This window comes from Danio rerio, chromosome 13 (genome assembly GCF_052040795.2).
Source record: "Danio rerio strain M-AB ecotype USA chromosome 13, GRCz13ab, whole genome shotgun sequence".
NCBI classification, from domain to species: Eukaryota; Metazoa; Chordata; class Actinopteri; order Cypriniformes; family Danionidae; genus Danio; species Danio rerio.
Window position 1 is genome coordinate 26,301,476 of NC_141033.1, and position 20,220 is coordinate 26,321,695.

Sequence of the window (20,220 nt, forward strand, 5' to 3'; positions counted from 1 at the left end):
AAAACGAAGAAAATGACAAATTCATACTAAAATTGCTTCTGTCAGCAGGTGGCGCTATGACTGTAACTGTGTATTGACATGCAGATATCTTCAGGAGAGGAATCTCATTGAACATGCAAATTTTCAGGCAAATCTGACATAGTTATAAGATGAGATTTTCACAATGTAACATCACAAAGAACGATGGATTAAATAAACGGAACATGGATTCGATCTGATTAAATTTCTAGAAGAAGCTTGTTACAGTGTAAAACATGGTATTTCCTGTTGCCAGCAGGTGGCTTTAATTGGATATTGGAATGTAGAATTGTTCAGGCAGACAACAACTTTTTGTTTCATGACAAAACATCAAAGTTTGTAAGTCTGCCATGAACACGCCCTTTGGTGAAAACTCTAGATCTAGAGATTTATCATCGCCAAGGCCTTTAGATATACCCAATACCCAATTTTGGTGTTGATCTAAAAAGAAATGAGGAGTTTGTTAAAATACAAAATGGCAAAAACTGCTCTTTTTTTTGCAGAGAAAGTTAAAAATATCTGACTTCCTGTTGGGTTTCTGATTTCGTGCCAAGAGACTTTTTGTTGGTATTGGCATGTTTGATGTGTGTGATTATATTCGTACGTACATTTGCGTAAAATGTAGCTTGCACTTACTAGATTGTTAACAGGTAGCGCTGTCGAACCATTTTGCCACACCCACCTCTGAAACCCGTAACAAATGTAAATTTTCACCACTTTTGGTGTGCGCGCAAACTTTTGTGAGTTTTCGAGCATGTTCAGAACCTTAAAAGTGGCATTCATATCAGGGGTGCATTTCCTAAACAGCGACGTAACTCGCAGCTGAACTATCATGGTACGATGCATCGTTTGGGAAAAGAACAATTTAGTGACGAGTGTTTCCCAAAATGCGTATTTTCTCTGTCGGAGATCTATCGCTTGAACCATGTTAGTTATAACGTAAAACGCCCATAATGACGCTCTAAACTGGGCAGAGTAACACCGTCTTTAGAGAAAAACCCCATCATTTCTTTGTGCAAGTTATATTGTTTTCACGCACATGCATTTAAAATAAAATACAATAGTAGATTTGGTAAAAACATGCACTCGCTTTCCATATTAATTGAAATATATGGCACATATAGGGCCTGTTTCCTTTACAAATATTATTGAGAATGACATATATTCTAAAACATAAAATCACTCACAAAAGCTAACACATATTCTAATATCATATATAAATAATAAATAAATAAATAATGAGGCGATTTATCAAGAAATGAAATTTAATAATTCTTATGTATTAGAAATGAAAATAATAACATTAATAATAATAATAAAAATAATAATAATAACAATAGTATTAATGATGATTATTATTATTATTATTATCATTATTAAGTTGGATATTGTTTATTTATTCATTTTTTTAAAGTCAACTTTTATAATTTGACACTTGTAAACCACAGCCGAAAGTTCTAACCAGCAGGCCCATGTCATATACAGTAGAGATACTTAGTAAATAACCTTCTATAAATTAAAAGACTTAACGTATGCCTTTTGTTTCCACAAGCTTTGGAGACGTAACATAAATTCCGCTTTTAAATAATAGGTCACCTATAGCTTTCGCCATGAGGTTGTGTTCCAAATGACATCAATGTTTTCAAAGTTGGGAAACGGCAAATCAACAAACTATGTTTGTAACAACAGAACTTGCTACCTTAGTTGGCTAACAATGGTTGTGAGAAACGCACCCCAGAATGGAATAATAATAAAAAACGGGGCTGTTCCAATATTTGCACCACCCGTGCTCAGCCCCTAATAAATATTTCACATTGGTAAACATTGTTAAATTTTAAAATATTATTTATTTCTGAATTTTTTGTATCTTTTCTCCAGTCTTGGGTCACATGATACTTCAGAATTTTTTATCAGTTACTATAAATGTTGAAAGATTTTTAAATGGCAATCCATTCCATAATCCATAAATTGTACAGAATTTGGAATTATTCTCATGTTTTATTTTAATACATTTATGTTACCATGGACCACAAAACCATTCATAAAAGTACAAGTAATTCCTATTGTGATAATTGTGAAATTCATGCATCATCTGCAAGCTGAATACATAATAAAAACAAGCCCTGGATTACATGATGAACATTTAAGGATGAACAAATTGAGGCATATGCACCTGCAGGGTGATGACAGATTCCTGCAGAAGAAAGGTGAACAAAAACTGCTGGGATAAAAACATAAAGGGAGGTTGTGAAGGAATAGAAACAATTACTGACTTTTAGAACAGTTCTTTGATTTCTCCAGTGCCTTTAATACCATTCAACTCATCCTGCTGAGAGACAAATTGTTACAGATGGGGTGGATTCATCCCTGGCATCCTGGGTAACATATTACCTCACAGAGAGACCACTGTTTGTGAGGCTAAGGAATGTTCTTCAGGGATTGTGGTCAGCAGCACTGGTGCACCACAGGGGACGGTATTTCTCCTGTCCTGTTTACCCTGTACACGATGGACTTTAGCTATAACTCGGCAACATGTCACATGCAGACATTTTCTGATTACACAGCAATAGTGTCGTGCATTGGGGATAGAGCGAAGGGGGAGTACAGGATCCTTATTGAAGACTTTGTTAACTAGTCCGATCATAACCACTTGGACTGTCTCAAAGACAAAAGTGATGGTGGTGGACTTCTGCAGGTTTAAAATCCCAACTCCACCTTTCTCCATGGGTGGTACAAATATCGAAACAGTTTATACTCACAAGTATCTTGGGATGGGCAATATCATTTGCAATATAAAAATTCTCCCAATGATAAAAACATTGAATTATTATAATAATAGCAATAAAACATATAATCAGTCTTTGCAATTAGCTTTTATTACAGCAGTACATGAGTCATAGTTCCCTGATAGTAAAATCTATCTGCAGCTAAGTTTTTTGCATCTCCACACACACAGACAGAGTGCGAGAGGGTTGTTGCTAGATCAGATATAGCTGCGGCCGGAAGTTAACGTGAATTATTTTTGTTATCTATTAAATTCCCCATTTATTTTATATTATTAACGTCTACCCTCACCCCAACAAAAAACCCAACGATCAAAGTAATGGAATTACTTATGAGTATTTTGAGTACTTATGAGTATTATTTATGGTATTTATTAAATAACCCATTAAATTGTATTTGTAATTGTAACACCTACCCCCACTTCAACCCTAAACCCGTCACAGTACTGTATAAATATAAATTACTGTTATACAGCGTAGGGTGTAGACGTATGTGATGACCAGGGGATGTTGGGAGGGGTGAAAAGGGTGAGCGATTTATTTAAGGTCCGGGAGTGAGACGAGCAATTTCCAAGAGACTTGGGATGTCTGCATGCACCGACTGACTCTTGTGTAAAATTGACAGCCAGTTAAGATAAAAAATCATGATGCACTTGGTTTCAAAGCCAAAATCTTCAGCGCTGGTGTGGGAACATTTTGGCTTTAAGCTGAAAGAGAAAGTAGACCAACGTGGTCCGCTAACGTGAACGAACCGATATGTCAGATTTGTTTCAAAACAGTGGCAACAAAAACAAAGGCAACACAACTAACCTTAACTCACACCTAAAACATAACCACCCTACCCTTTTTTTCAACATGGGAACAACCGCAGTTGGTACTGGAGAGGGGTCTTCCAGATAACTGTAACGGATGTATTTACCTGCCAGTGTAAATATAAACATGACAGTGCAAAATGGCATACACTGTTAAACACGCTCGAAAAAACAGCATTTTATTTGAAATGCTGGTTTTTCAAGCGTGTTTAACAGTGTATGCCATTTCGCGCTCACGTTTATATTTTGCACTTATATTTTAAAGGTCCAAACCTTTAACAAACAGTCCTGTTTTGGAATCTGCCAGAGTATTTAAAAAATGGCACCTGAGATGCTTTAAAAGTAAAAAAAAAAAAAAAAAAACACACTTTTTTGTTTATATTATACTATTATTTACTGTTACTTATTTGTTTAAAAAAATTCATTTTTCAATTTCAAACCTCTAAATATTCTTAAAAATAAAATAAAATGTTCTTTAAAACACTTTACTTGAATTGTTACACTGTTATGATGTAAAGATGTCTAATTTTTTATTAGTGATATAAGTTATAAAGTGGCAATAATATTGTTTATCGCAATTTATAGCCCAGCAAAAAAAATAGATTTCGTGACAGCCCAAGGCCAAGTCTGGCGCAGACACTATCAGACAGATCTGGCTGCGATCTGTCTTGGTCATCCAGCCAGATCTGATGCAGATCTGTCTATCTGCCTTTGCTTCATCAGGGTGACAACATACATAGCTGTGACTGGAGTTCATTTAAACAAAAAATGTGTCACATGATGCAATTAGATATCCAAACAAAATATGACTCAAACAGTAATATTAAATTAATATTTACTCACAATGCAGAAAAAAATTTATATAGTATAAATCAAAGCATAGGTACACATGTGTGCGGTTTTTTAATATACCTCTCATAAGAATACAAGCTGTAAAGTTTTGCCATAAACAAACAAACACTACCGCAAAGACCAACACATAATAAAACTCATCATCACAGGTTTATAAAGTATTTCAGAAGTTTTAGATCAGCAAGAAACACAAGCAAAATATTTCACTTTAACCGTAGTAGAACAACTTTTCGATAAGTGAATCCTTTGGGAGTGTGCTTAATCAAACTCATGACAACCAAAATCACATTTCAATCTGTCAATCAATCCCTATTTTATTTTGACAGTGACCCATCTGTGACTGTACAAACTTAGGCTGAAGTCAAATCAAACCTGTTTTGGCAAAAATAACTTGGTCCGAAGTCAAATACACACAACTAAACCGAAAGAGGACGTGTCACTTGGGCTGAATAATATAAACATAACCACACCGAGAGCAGACCTGCCACAAGTACAGCAGCATTGAGCTGAGACCGGCGAATAGAGAAAAATGCATCAGTCAGCCAGAAGGGTTGTGTTGATTTTGGCCCATTATCTTCTCAACGATGACGAGACTGAGCCAAAAGTGCCACATTGTAGCCAGACATAGCCCAAAAAATGCTTGCTATGTGAGTTATGCATGTTTGAGCCTGTTTACAAATAGATGTTTACTTATGTAACATACTTTCACTTTAAATTCACTTCAAAACATCTATCGTGTGTTTAACATGTTTTTTTCCATTCATCCATTTCTCTAATACTGTCCATGCAATAACTATGTTTCCATGCAGAAATGCGAATTCAAAAGTTCACACTTAGCTGATGATTGATTATAAGGAAGTTTGGCATGCTGTCCCGGGAGAGAGCCCTGAGCCCAAAAGGTCCTTGAGCCCTGGGCTCCCTCCCGTTTGCAGGGCGAGAGGAGAGCTTTGAGCTCAGGTAGATCTCGACAACTCCCCCCTTGATAAGAGCTGATGACTAAAATGAATGCTATGAAGAGATATGCTGCATGATGAGAGTTTGACTGTAGTGCAAAATTTAGATTGATCAATTCACTTGTAGTGCATGTTTTTGGAATGTGGGAGGAAACCGGAGGACCCATGGAAAACCCACTTGAGCACGGGAAGAACATGTAAACTACGCCCAAAAATCGACTGCTAGACTGTGAAAGGACTAGAACCGGTGACGTTCTTGCTGTAAGGTAATTGTGCTAAGCAAAGGGTCACCGTGCCACCCTATGAAAGGAAAGGTGGAGAAGTAGGGTTGGAAGGGGGATTCTTTAAATCGAAGATGGCTGTAGTGAAAAACCCTGGCTAATGCAGAACCAGCCTTGTTGGTTCTGCATTAGCAGAACCAACGTGATCAATCAATCACGTGATCCTCTCGAAATTAGTTTATAAATAAACTTCACTTAAATTTATGTGCAAAACTGGAATATCGCATAAAAGACAACAGAATAAAGCAGCGTCCCCATCCAGAGTCAAAGAGAACAAAATCATCACTTCCTGGTTAACTGGCACCAAATATCAACAGTAAAAATGGAATTTGCTGCGGTAGGAGGAACTTTGTAAATCTTTTCCTTATTTAATAAATGACTAGCATCTCAGAAGATGATGCCGACATGCAATGAACGTGTGTTGGCGTTTGAAGCCATGAGGCGCAGACCACAAACACTCTTGACTATTCTGGAGGTAATTAATAATATAATAACACTAATACTGAAACGGTTATGGCATTTTAAAATGATCAAAACAACATTTCAGATGTTTTATAATGTGCTCAGCCTGCTGGTTTTTCCATTCACACACATTTTTTATCATCACATGATCTCTTAGAACAAAATCACATAACTTTTTAAATGTGCATACTGGAATTTGTTCTGTAAAAGTGTTTTCAATGGAAACATAGCTAGTGATAGTTGACCATAGCAAATATCTTTTCTTCAGCAATGTATATAAAGAGATTTTGCACAAGGGCACCCTCTAGTATCCAGCATGAATAAAACAGAAATAACATTTCAATATTTCCTTTCACACATACTGAACTTTTCGGAAAATTATCAGCAATTTGTGTATGTGCGAACAGGCCCTTTTTAAAAATACTGATAAATTTGTTAAATTTGAATTTGTTGTTCAATTTTTGGAAAGAGAAGTAATATTACTGGTAATTTGCTGCTGTTTGCTGCGCTGTATGAAGGCAGAAGGAAAATTACCAGAAAGAGCGCGTTCACGATTAGAATGCAATGACGTGAGACGTCTACTTCTGCCAATCAGAACACTCAGACGCATTCACATCTGCTCTGTTTATAAAAATAACAGCCTTTGAATATTTTTCCAGACACATTTAATTGCTAGTTATTAATCAGCGAACGTTTCTATGTTCCTTTTTAATGCCAACTGTGTAAAAAAAATTAACAATAAAATGCGTATGATAAACCGCTGTTTGTTTACCTGTTTGTTTAAAAGCCCGACCCTCTTATATGTTTACAAATACAAGCGCAGCCAATTAGAGCTAATTTCTGGTTAATGTTGTCAGAATGTACCAGTATTTTGGAATGGATGTGTGAATGGTCTTTTTCGAAAAACTTTCAGAATGGCCTTGCCTGTGTAAACAGTGCTTTTTTAAATTCACCGGTAAAGATGTTCTGGTAATTTTCCAGATATTTAACACTATCACTGTGTGAAAGGGGCTAAAGTATGCTTGAGGCCAGCTGTTCTGCAGAGTTTTAACCTGCTTCAGAACATCTACTTGTGTATTTTATATGATCCCAAAAAGCTTGACCTGCAGTTCAGTGTGGTTTAAATATGTGGGCCTCTACGAGCAGGGTTAATCTTTTTTTGTAAAGTATAAAAATAAAAATATGAATGAATACATTATGATTATGTTTTGTGGCCTCCATGATTGTGACCTTAAATGTTTTCTTGAGTTTGTTCAATTTGTAAAGCAAAACTTTTTCTACATTCAACAGAATTACATCTACAGTACATTCATCAGACACATGCTGTTTTTTTTTCATGTTGTCTTATGCACAGGCCATAATTTCTATAGCTGACTGTATATATTTGTATGGGCTAGACTGTGTCTTGATTTATGTGTATTTCTGTGAAAGTCAAACAGTGGAGCTCTGACTAACCATAATCTTTTTACAGGGTTGCTAGTTTACATAGTGTACATGCTCTTAATTTATCATCTCCGCTGCTATTGCAATACATCACAAATTGTGTATCTGAACAATCCAAATCGGCGCATGGCTCATCTTTTGTTTATTATCCTGGCTAGAAGTATAGTAACATACACATAAACTTTAAAGCAGGCATTTCTTTCAGCTGGGTGTAGTGTTTACTACAGAAGAATACCAGCCATATTCAAGATAATGTTAAGTCCCCAGTGTTCCCAAGACATTATGCTTAAACGCTTGAACTAAGTTTAAGGAATGGAACCGTTTTATGATAGAGGAGTGATATATAGTCTCATAACGCACTATTAAGGGAGGGTCAGAGGCTTAACAACAGAAAATTTGTCGCCAATGTCAGCATAATTCATGAAAACGAGCCAAGCCTCCATGAATTATGCATTATTTATGAAAAGCTTATGTGTTTAGATTGGTGCAGGTAACCACTATGTGTTGAGTTTTTATTATTCCAAACTAAATTATTGTTTAAATCAATATCTCATTTTTTTCAGCGATTGAAAGATCCCCCTGTTGCTCTATTATTCATGGGGTTTTCTACCAGACAATAGCTTGAAAAATTACTTTCCATTTTCTGCACCAGAGGTATTTTTCCATTTCATCACACCATCATTTCTTCTTTCCATTTCATGTGCCACTCAGTTAAGGCAATAATGCCTGGTGTAATTAGCATGCTGTGCTCATGATGTGTGCAATCCATTCTTTCATGCTGTTCCAACAGTGGCTTTATTCAAATCACATCTATAAACTGTATGGGCTTAGCATTTATGTTTGAGATACAGAAAGCTTAAAAGGATAAGAGTTTTAAAAATATATATATCTGTCCATTCATCCATCTATCCACCCATCAGTCCAACTGTCTATCTGTCTATCCAGCCAATGATCTCCCTATCTATTCATCCATCCATCCATACTACTGTCTATCAGTCTGTCTATCCATCCAATGATTTCCCTGTTTATTCATCAATCCATTCATACAACTGTCTATTAATCTGTCTATCCATCCAATGATCTCCATGTCTATTCATCCATCCATCTATACAACTGTCTGTCAATCTGTCTATCCATTCAACTGTCTCTCATTCCATTTATCCCTCTATCTATCCTAGTCTCATTCATCCATTCATCTGTTTCTCAATCTCTCTATCCATCCAAATCCAACTGTCCCCAATCTCTCCACCCATTCATCCATCCATACATGCATCCATCTGTTTCTTAATCTCTATCCATATAATCCAAATGTCTCCCAATGTATCCATCCAATCATCCAATCATTTCTCAATCTCTCTATCCATCCAATACATCTGTCTCTCAATCTCACCATCCATTCATTCGTCCATCTATCTATCTTATTCCCAATTTCTCTATCCATCCAATCCAACTGTTTCCTAATCTCTCCATCCACTATTTTCTCAATCTCTCCATCTATCCATCTGTTTTTCAATTTATCTGACCATCCAATCCAACTGTCTCCCAATCTCTCTATTTATTCAATCCAACTGCCTCCCAATCTCTCCATCCATTCATTCATCCATTTATCTGTTCTAAATTTTTTATCTATCCATCAATGCACTCATCCAATTGAAATATTAAAAGAGTGCTCAAAACTAGTAAATTGAACTTGATTTGATTTTGCTCTACACTGTAGTTGTATTCATGCTGAGAAACATTTGCATAATGGTGTACATAATGGTGGTTATCTGGCCTCTTGAATTAACATTTCAATGAAGGTCATATTTGTATCATAAGATGCACATTGTACCTTTCTTAATGGCTTGAAGCAACGTGTGTAGCTGAGTTCATTACTGACTGTTTATTGGACAAAAAAAGAGTGCCCTTTCATGTATGTTTCTACAGTTCCCATAGCCATTACTCACTCGGAAAACACATTGCATCTCATATTATTTAATAAAAGCAGTGAATGTAATGATCTCTACCTATTTTTGTCCATTGCAGATACACCAAAATGAAAACTGCGACCAACATCTACATCTTCAACCTTGCTCTAGCAGATTCCTTGGCAACAAGTACTCTACCCTTTCAGAGTGTGAATTACCTGATGGGTACATGGCCTTTTGGAGACGAGCTGTGCAAGATTGTGATGTCTATTGATTACTACAACATGTTCACCAGTATCTTTACTCTCACAACCATGAGTGTTGACCGTTACATCGCTGTTTGCCACCCGGTTAAAGCCTTGGACTTCAGAACGCCCCGAAATGCAAAGATCGTCAACGTGTGTAACTGGATCCTTTCATCTGCAATCGGTCTCCCTGTCATGGTCATGGCCTCCACCACTTCTGATCTGCACTGTATGTTTACCACCACATTCTTCATTTTGAAAATTCAGATATTACTGTAGAAAAAGGATAGTCTTCACAAAAATGGCATTTCTGTTATTTGCTTCTTTTCGTTTTTTTATTTATTTTTTTGTTGTTGTTTGACTCACTTTCTATGAAACGAAAGAAGATATTTTAAAGAAATTTTGAACTGCTTTGTTTATAAAATGTAAACTAATTTGTAAAAGAATCTTTAGAAAAAGGAGAAATATCTTAATTTGGGTTTTATAGAATAAGGAATGCCAGCTTCAGAAGGGCATATGGATGAGAAATAAAACACAAATCTTCATTTGTTGTTAAACTACATTTAATTATGCCTTTATTTCTCTTTTAAGCCAATGACAATGAAAACTGTAATCAGTTTTACATTTTCAGCTACGGTTTTTTCATGAAGGAAAATATGATGTTGTGAAATAATACAAAATTGAAAAAGTTGGACTGAAAACAGAGACAATTATATTCTCAAGACCATGACTACAATTATCAAAACTAAACAAAATCTACAAATCTGACAATCATTTAGTCAGTTGCAGTTTAATCAGATTTCCTTTTGACAAAGTGCACTGGGCCCAGAGTTCCCCTTCGGATGGGGAACTCCAATGCTATAAGTGGATTTAGTCCACGTATGGGGATTTCATTCAGAAAGCCAATCGTCTGAAAGAGTATGTAAACGGGCCAATGAAATACCAAATGAACTGTCAGCGTAAGCTTGCGCACCTGATGCTTGCAAAGTTGAGAAAGTTCACTTTCTTGACTCCCCCATTTCCCAGGCTAGCCTGTTCGGCGACACCGGTGAATTCACTCTGGAATTAAAGGCGGTGAGAGAGCACTCTGATGGGATGGGTAATGTCATCTATCGGCGGGACCGTAAGCCCGCTCCGCCCGCTGAGCCATCCACATCTGCTGCTCCTCGCCGAGGGCGCCCACCTACGAGAGCTGCCCCGCTCCCGCCTGTGCCTCCCTGAGACAGGTCATTCGGAGAATAGGGAATTTGCTCTTTTTCCGCTGGAGGGCTGGGCCCCATTTCCAACGGCACTTTAAAGTGCCACACAAACATCAATGAAAGAGCACTTTTTTACTTCCCCGCATGCGACAGCCCGAGTCTGGGATGCTATGCCTTCCAGCTCGCTGGTTCTGTGCATTTCGCCAGTGGCTCACAGGCGCTGGGAGGAGGGTCTCCTTTCTCCTACCCCCCGAGATGCCATCGCTTCTCCCTCGCTTACCCAGAGCCAGGGCAATCCGTGTCCAATCCGTGTCCTCCAGGAGTGCGTGCGCACTCCACTCGGAGCATCGCATCCTCTTGGGCGCGTGCACACGGCGCCTCTCAAACAGACATTTGTAGAGCTGCGGGCTTGGTGACACCTAATACATTTGCAAGGTTTTACAATCTGAGAGTGGAGCCGGTTTCCTCATGGGTATTAGATAACCCTTGGTGGTTAAGGAAACAACTTGGTTAAGGTGTTGAAACACGCTTGCTGCACAATTCTTCCCAACACAGAGATACATGCGCTTATTCACTCTGTCAGTAAAGTTCCCCACTTAGGTGAGCCCAGCAGAGTTCCTCCGAGGCCTTAGCACTGACTCAGCGGAGGAGTCACTCGCTGGCCCACTACGTTGTAGGTATGCCCTCTGGTCAGCCTGCATTTTGGGTATAGGTGCCCGCTATGCGTGATCCCCACTAGGTGATCCCATATGCTTGTTCAGCCACGGTGCAATCCCCTCTCACAGGCTGGCCCGTGTCTTCCATCTCCGCTAACCATATGTGTACTCCCCCTTCTCAGGGCTAGTCCATATATTTTGCCATCATATCTCCCCATTTAGGTAGCAGGCGTCCTCCCCTTCGGGACTGCATGCTTTTCCAATGTACTGTAATTTTTAAATTCCTAGAAATTATCTAGACGCTTGTGGCTCCCGAAAAATATATCTAAATCCGTAAATCTTTTTTGAAGTGAGATAAGGGCCAGGGATCATGTTGGAAGACCGCGCCTCTCTTTGATGCAGGAGCGCTCATGCTATGGCTGGCTATCCTCTCATCTGAGGCGAAGGTAAGGTGCAGTCATTATGGTGTTTTCCAGACATTTCCCCATACATGGATTAAATCCACTTATAGCATTAGAGTTCCCCATCTGAAGGAGAACACTCTGATTACTAAAGTAACCCCTGGTGGAACGGAAATGCTAAATTGCATCGCCATAATGATTGTTCCTTAGCTGTATGTATCAGTCTCTTCAGCTAAAAAAGGATGTGTCTTCTTGCTTTCCATGTGCTTTGATGCTAAATTGATTGCAACAAGCATCATGTCCGCAAGCTGACACTGCCAGTTCATTAGGCATTTCATTTGCCCGATTACATACTTATTCAGACGATTGGCTTTCTGAACGAAATCTCCATACGTGGATTAAATCCACTTACTGTATAGCATTGGAGTTCCCCACCTCGGGGAACAAGGGTTACTTTAGTAACCAGAGCGTTTCTTATATATCAATAGCTAACAATCAGTTATCAGTCCAGTATGAGAAGGAATATCCAATATAGTAATAATTGACCTTTTATAAATTGGCAATTACAACAAATTAGTTTAAAATATTAGTTTGATAGTTCACATTTTCAATTCATCAGTCACTAGTTTGTGTACTGACCTTTCACAAGTATGGTAAGTCCATTTTTTTCATATCTTTGTACATAAAAACCATTAAACTGAGTGTAGTTGTCAATTAAAAATACAAAACTATAATATATTGGTATTAATATTTTACAAAACAAAATTATATATTTTTAAGAAATGTATGCTTTAAACACTTTACATATAAATGTACATATAAAATATGCATAAACATTTTCAAATGTTGTTATAGGTTGTTTATTATAAAAGTTGAAAAAAAACTTGTTTAAAGAATAAGATTATTAACATTATCAACAAAACTTTTTTCTTCAGTTTTAAACAGTACCATATGAAGAGTTCAGATGCAAAAGCTGTTAAACGTTAAACGCCACTTCCGCCAAAAATGAGATAATGACATTGACTGAATGCTTTTGGCAAGTAGTACAACCATCAACACATAGATTTGACAGAAAAAGCCGCAATATTCCGAGAACCAGTCAGAAACTAATCAAATCTTATGTGTTCAATGCAGCAGCGCGCTGATACACCGGCTTTTATGAGAAGACTTATTTTATTTCGCTTTCGATTTTAAAAGACGCAGTTAGATAAATGAGCCTGTCCGACTGTCAGTAAATGACAATTGATAACGTCCATACCTCAAAACTCTGTGCATTATAAGAAAAAGAAAAAACACAATGTACAGTCAGAAGTGTAACATGCATTCATAATGTTTTTTTTTCGCAGTGACGCTACTTTAAATGAGTCTGATTTACTAATCGCAACTGCGTTAAAATGTCATTATTTTATCCCACATGGATGCTATAAGGATAAACAAGAGATCAAGACCTTAAGTATGGTGAAAATGAATGAATGAATGAATGAATGAATGAATGAATGAATGAATGAATGACAGTTTCTAAAATTGTCTGGGGCAGCTTTTTATATTAATGGGTAATGCAGATATTGATGTTTCACAATGTATTTACACTACATTATTTGAATCTACCAAGCTTAGTTTACAATTTTTTACATTGCTCTACTTAAATTAAATTTAAATCCCAGATTTCAGAAATGACAACAGATTGTTAAGATTTAATTAATGTCAGTTTTAATGTTATTGATGATTAATGCACTTACTGTCACGATCCGGTAAAGGGAAAAAGGAGCAAGGACCCAAGCGCAGAGTGAAGTAGGATTTATTAATTAAAAAATAAAATAAAAGGCAAAATAAACAACCCCGAGGGGGAAAACACTTCTACAACAAACAATAAATCAAACAAACAAACAAACTTGACTGGGCAGACACGACAAGGCAGGACTGGACACAGCAAGACAGGTAAACATCGACAACATATGATGACGAACTCGCAAAGGACTGAAAACATGAGGGGGATTATAAAGCAAAAAGTAAATTGACACACAGGTGAACATGACAAACTAATAATGGGTTAACAAGGAGGGTGGGACTAGACAATAGACGGGAGAGCGCATGACACAGAGAGACAATACAAGCCATGCGCTCACATAACACAACACTGAAGCACACGACAAAAGCACGTGACCACAATGTAAACACCGAGCCACGTGCTTTGACAAAAGACGCAAGACACGAGCACACGATGAATGAACTCACCATGCGCTCACAAATGCAGCATGCATGCTTCATCCCAGCGCCGACCAAAACCGAAACCAACAAGACTGAGACGCTGGGAATGAAACACCATGCTGCTGACAGACGAAAACACAAACACGAGTACAAGAGCGCACGCGTCTGAGGGACGCAGAGCGCGCACGCGGCCGCGTCAAGCAGGAGCGCGCACACTCTGCGTACACCCACGACGGCGCGCGCGCACACAGAGACAGAAACAGGACCGGACACGAGTAGTGTCAGAGATCCGCCACCAAAACAAGAATTTACAAGATCAGAGTGGCAGAACCCTGACACTACCCCCCCCCCAAAAGGGACGCCACCTGGCGTCCCTAAAGGGAACATCCAACAAGGTACAAGACAGACAAGAAACACCACAAGACAACAAAACAGGCAACATCAACAAACACAAGACAGGGAGGTGAACAGGCAAGACATGAAGGGGGGGAGGGAGGGGAGCCAAGTCAGACCCAACAAGACAAACAAGGGAGGGATGGGAGGGCAAAACCAGGGAGGATCAGGAGGGACAGTCCAGGACAGGTGCAATGGGTCAGGGACCCCGGCAGGGAACCAGGGTGGAGCCGGAGGATCAGTCCAGGGTGGCAGAGGCATGCTCCAAGGTGGAGCAGGAGGGACAACCCAAGGAGGATCGGCCTGGGATAGCAAGGCAGGAGGCCTGTAGGGAGCTGGCTGGGATGAAGGCCTGTGGGGAGCCGGCTGGTCTAGAGGCGACTTAACTAAAGCCGGCGGGGCTGAAGACCAGAGGGGAGCCGGCGGGGCTGAAGACCAGAGGGGAGCCGGCGGGGCTGAAGACCAGAGGGGAGCCGGCGGGGCTGAAGACCAGAGGGGAGCCGGCGGGGCTGAAGACCAGAGGGAAGCCGGAGGGGCTAGGAGCCGGGCTGGGACCGGCTGGGCAAAACGTCTGGGGTGCGCCGGCAGGGCAAGACGTCTGGTTGGGGCCGGCAGGGCAAGACGTCTGGTTGGGACCGGCAGGGCAAGACGTCTGGTTGGGACCGGCAGGGCAAGGAGCCGGGCTGGGACCGGCAGGGCTAGACGTCTGGTAGGTGCCGGCAGGGAAAGACGTCTGGTAGGTGCCGGCAGGGAAAGACATTTGGTAGGTGCCGGCAGGGCAAGGTGCCGGGCTGGAGCCGGCTGGGCAAGACGTCTGGGTGGTGCCGGCAGGGCAAGACGTCTGGGTGGTGCCGGCAGGGCAAGACGTCTGGGTGGTGCCGGCAGGGCAAGACGTCTGGGTGGTGCCGGCAGGGCAAGGAGCCGGACTGGGACCGGCACTGAGCTGCGCTCTGGGGCTGGAGCCGACACTGGAGGGCGCTCTGGGGCTGGAGCCGACACTGGAGGGCGCTCTGGGGCTGGAGCCGACACTGGAGGGCGCTCTGGGGCTGGAGCCGACACTGGAGGGCGCTCTGGGGCTGGAGCCGACACTGGAGGGCGCTCTGGGGCTGGAGCCGACACTGGAGGGCGCTCTGGGGCTGGAGCCGACACTGGAGGGCGCTCTGGGGCTGGAGCCGACACTGGAGGGCGCTCTGGGGCTGGAGCCGACACTGGAGGGCGCTCTGGGGCTGGAGCCGACACTGGAGGGCGCTCTGGGGCTGGAGCCGACACTGGAGGGCGCTCTGGGGCTGGAGCCGACACTGGAGGGCGCTCTGGGGCTGGAGCCGACACTGGAGAGCGCTCTGGGGCTGGAGCCGACACTGCAGCAGAGGTCTTCCTCTTTAACCTCCGCTTTTGAGTGCGGGTCAGCCCTTGCGGGCTGGACATGTGTTGGGAGGTGGCGCTGGTGTAAGGGATCCTCTTCTCTTGAAGGATCACTCTCTCCTTTAGCTGCAGAGCAGAGGGCAACAGAGAGCTGGGATTGGGATGTTCGCCATAAGCAGCCTGATGAACCAAATGCTCCACAAACTGATGGTAAGATAGCCCTCCCAATTTCAGCATCTGCTGGATATTGAGGGGCTTGTCGAGGGCATAGTTAAGGAGGTTCATCAGGGCTTGATCATTAAACCCCAGCCCCTCTGCTGCCACACAAAATCTAGCCGCAAAACTTTCCACCTTCATGCCACGTTGCCGCAGCGACTGCAGACTGATGAGCTGCAGTATGCGGCTGGAGAAGGGGCTGTCTTCACTCTGCTGGGTCCTCATTTTTGGCGAGTTCGTACTGTCACGATCCGGTAAAGGGAAAAAGGAGCAAGGACCCAAGCGCAGAGTGAAGTAGGATTTATTAATTAAAAAATAAAATAAAAGGCAAAATAAACAACCCCGAGGGGGAAAACACTTCTACAACAAACAATAAATCAAACAAACAAACAAACTTGACTGGGCAGACACGACAAGGCAGGACTGGACACAGCAAGACAGGTAAACATCGACAACATATGATGACGAACTCGCAAAGGACTGAAAACATGAGGGGGATTATAAAGCAAAAAGTAAATTGACACACAGGTGAACATGACAAACTAATAATGGGTTAACAAGGAGGGTGGGACTAGACAATAGACGGGAGAGCGCATGACACAGAGAGACAATACAAGCCATGCGCTCACATAACACAACACTGAAGCACACGACAAAAGCACGTGACCACAATGTAAACACCGAGCCACGTGCTTTGACAAAAGACGCAAGACACGAGCACACGATGAATGAACTCACCATGCGCTCACAAATGCAGCATGCATGCTTCATCCCAGCGCCGACCAAAACCGAAACCAACAAGACTGAGACGCTGGGAATGAAACACCATGCTGCTGACAGACGAAAACACAAACACGAGTACAAGAGCGCACGCGTCTGAGGGACGCAGAGCGCGCACGCGGCCGCGTCAAGCAGGAGCGCGCACACTCTGCGTACACCCACGACGGCGCGCGCGCACACAGAGACAGAAACAGGACCGGACACGAGTAGTGTCAGAGATCCGCCACCAAAACAAGAATTTACAAGATCAGAGTGGCAGAACCCTGACACTTACTTGACAAATTGCATTCATTTATTTTCCTTCTGCTTTTTCCCTAGCTTATCACAGCGGGATGAGCCGCCACTTACTTGACATATTAATATATTTTAAATTTTAGGTGGTTTGTGTAATGAGTTTTATGTTTGGTAAAATAATTTGTAATTGCATCTTTAGTGATTTTCAACTAGTTACACTGTCTTATGCCATTTGCAAAAAAAAGCACTTGTGGATTTAGCTGGTTTTGATGCAAAAGAAAATCTACCTTGTTAAAAACCAAATAATTGTCTAAAGTGACATTTTTGAAAAAGGTATTTTATTTACTTGCTAATAACCTTATCATTACATATAAAATAAAACTTCTGAACCTAATTATAGGAGCCTAATAGAAAATGCTTATTAACAAGAAAAGAGGTCAGATGGATTTAAAGGGTTTTGCATCTGATCTCTTCATATTTTTTCCAGGCTGTTACACCCCACCAATTGTAAACCCCTACACTCATCCAATGTTTAACTTGATCCCCTCTTAATACATTAAGACATCTCTCTCAATACTGGAAGTGTTCCATTTTGTTCCTGTAGTGACACCAATTTTACAGACACTAAAGAAGTGTTGAAGCAGAAAATTGTTATTGAGTGAATTTAGATTGATGTCACTTCTAGTCATTTGGCAAGAAAATCAAAATGTGGTTTAATAGCTGTAGCAGTGACTCAAAAGTACTGTAAACAAAGCCATGAGGACCTAATGACTACTTGAAGCTAGAATTGATTTTCACATGTCTCACTGTGTTATTGTACTGTGGTGTATTCTCTCTTTCGTAGCGAATGGCATCATTGACTGCACTTTGCTCTTTCCCCATCCGTCCTGGTACTGGGAGAACCTCCTGAAGATCTGCGTCTTCATCTTTGCCTTCATCATGCCCGTCCTCATCATCACCGTCTGCTACGGCCTGATGATCCTCCGCCTAAAGAGCGTGCGAATGCTCTCTGGCTCAAAGGAGAAGGACCGCAACCTACGGCGCATCACCCGAATGGTGCTGGTGGTGGTGGCGGTTTTCATCGTTTGCTGGACGCCCATCCACATCTTCGTCATCATCAAAGCTCTGGTGACCATTCCCAACTCCCTCCTGCAGACCATCACCTGGCATTTCTGCATCGCCCTCGGCTACACCAACAGCTGCCTCAACCCGGTGCTCTATGCCTTCTTGGATGAAAACTTCAAGCGCTGTTTTCGGGAGTTCTGTGTTCCCAGCCCATCAGTTTTGGACTTGCAGAACTCCACCCGCAGCAGGAACCCCCAGCGTGATGGTCAGTCCAGTGGCCACACGGTAGACAGGACAAACCAGCAGGTATGACTAGTCCTGGAGATGTCATCACTGGAGTCCCGCAGCCAGCCCAGTGTTGACATGAGCTCAGAGGTCACGCAGGTCACTACAGGTGTCTGACACCGTCAGCGGTAGGTTCAACCTCTTTAAACATCTTGCTAGGCCTCTCACAGTTTAAGTTTGAGTAAAGACTGTTAAAATAGCTCTTTTTGACCCTAGATGACACATCAATAAGCTAAGCTTATTTTAATGTCTGTGATGTTCACAGTCATGCACCTGATGTAAAGTTAGTCCAGCATTCAAGACTAACTCAGCATTCAACACTATAGTGGAGATCAAAATTAGAGAACAATTGAAGAGAACTATAGACTGTTTCCCAATATGCATTTTTAAAGCTGTAATGCGTCCATGTGTTCTTGTGCAATGTCATCATCAACCACCAAAGTTAAATTCCAAAACTAAAGGCCGCAAGAACAGAGGACGCATGAAAGATCCCAGATGTGTTCTTGATATTAAGGATGCGTCAGTGCAGACTTGAGTGTAGTACTTGCTCTAGAAGTCCCAAAAGTCTATGCAGCTGAATAAAGGCGGTGGGAAGTGCAGCATTTTTTATTATTAAAGTTCAGAGATATAAGCCATTTGTCTCAGGAGTTTTCCTACGATGAAAGTAAGCATTGACATAAAAACGATAACAAAAGCATAAACACATTAAGGGTGTTTATATGCTGAAATTAGTTTTATTTGTATCGTGCAAAGTATATTTTTAAGGCTTTGTTATGCATATATTAAGTGCATGTTATACATATATTAAAAAGGGATCATTGTATGAAGGATGTAATGTTTTAAATAGCTTTTCACTAAAAACGTGAAAGTCATGTGACTAGGCATGGGCCAGTATAAGATTCTGACGCTATGATAACCTTGGATAAAAATATCACGGTTTCATGGTGTCACAATATTGTGATCACTGCTCTAAAATATATTCTTCTTAAATTTAATAACTAAAATCTTTTTGCCCCATTTAACACAATATATTTTATGTTCTCGCTGACAAGTTAATTTTTTTTGAGGTAACTTGGCAAGAGTGGCCTCTAGAAGAACGCAAATCTGTTCTCTGCATTCTTGGAATAAAAAAACAGCCATATTTTTCCCCATAAAATAATATTATCTTCATTATTCAAAGTTTGAATGAGTTTTAGTTGTGGCCATTCATTGCTTATATTTTGTTGTACAAAAAAACCAAAGGCACTTTATTTTGTTGAAAGCACAGCGATCAAAATTAGAGAACACTAAAGATTCTAGCGCAAGAGAATATAACAACTGAAATTTCTGATAAAAGCGGTCAAAAGTGTACAGTACAAACCCTTGCTATGAATAACGTTTCAATGAACTTCCCCAAACCATGACCACTTTTCACTGACTTCTTTACCTTCTTTGTGTTCAGTCTTTCTCCAGTTTGATGGAAAAACATGTTTCCCATTAGACCCAAATGAAGTGAACTTCATACTTTCTGTTTTCGTGCATAAAAAACATGTTTGTCAGCAAATGTTATGTTGGCCTTTTGATTCTTTCATTGGTTACTATGAACTTTCAGGCCAAATTAATTTTTTAAACAAGAGACACTGTATGTCAAACCACTGTATGTTCATCACCGAACTGGGGCTGGTT

At 40.8% G+C, this 20,220-nt stretch overlaps 1 protein-coding gene across 1 annotated transcript in view; it reads left to right on the forward strand.

Annotated features, from left to right (window-relative positions):
- The window catches only part of oprm1 (opioid receptor, mu 1), a 45,988-nt gene extending 27,193 nt beyond the window's left edge, over nucleotides 1-18,795 (forward strand). Inside the window, 2 exon segments of the mRNA NM_131707.2 lie at nucleotides 9,630-9,985; nucleotides 18,050-18,795. Of these exon segments, the coding sequence (NP_571782.2) occupies nucleotides 9,630-9,985; nucleotides 18,050-18,582 (889 nt within the window). The 3' untranslated portion in view covers nucleotides 18,583-18,795.
- Nucleotides 18,796-20,220: the final 1,425 nt, after the last annotated feature.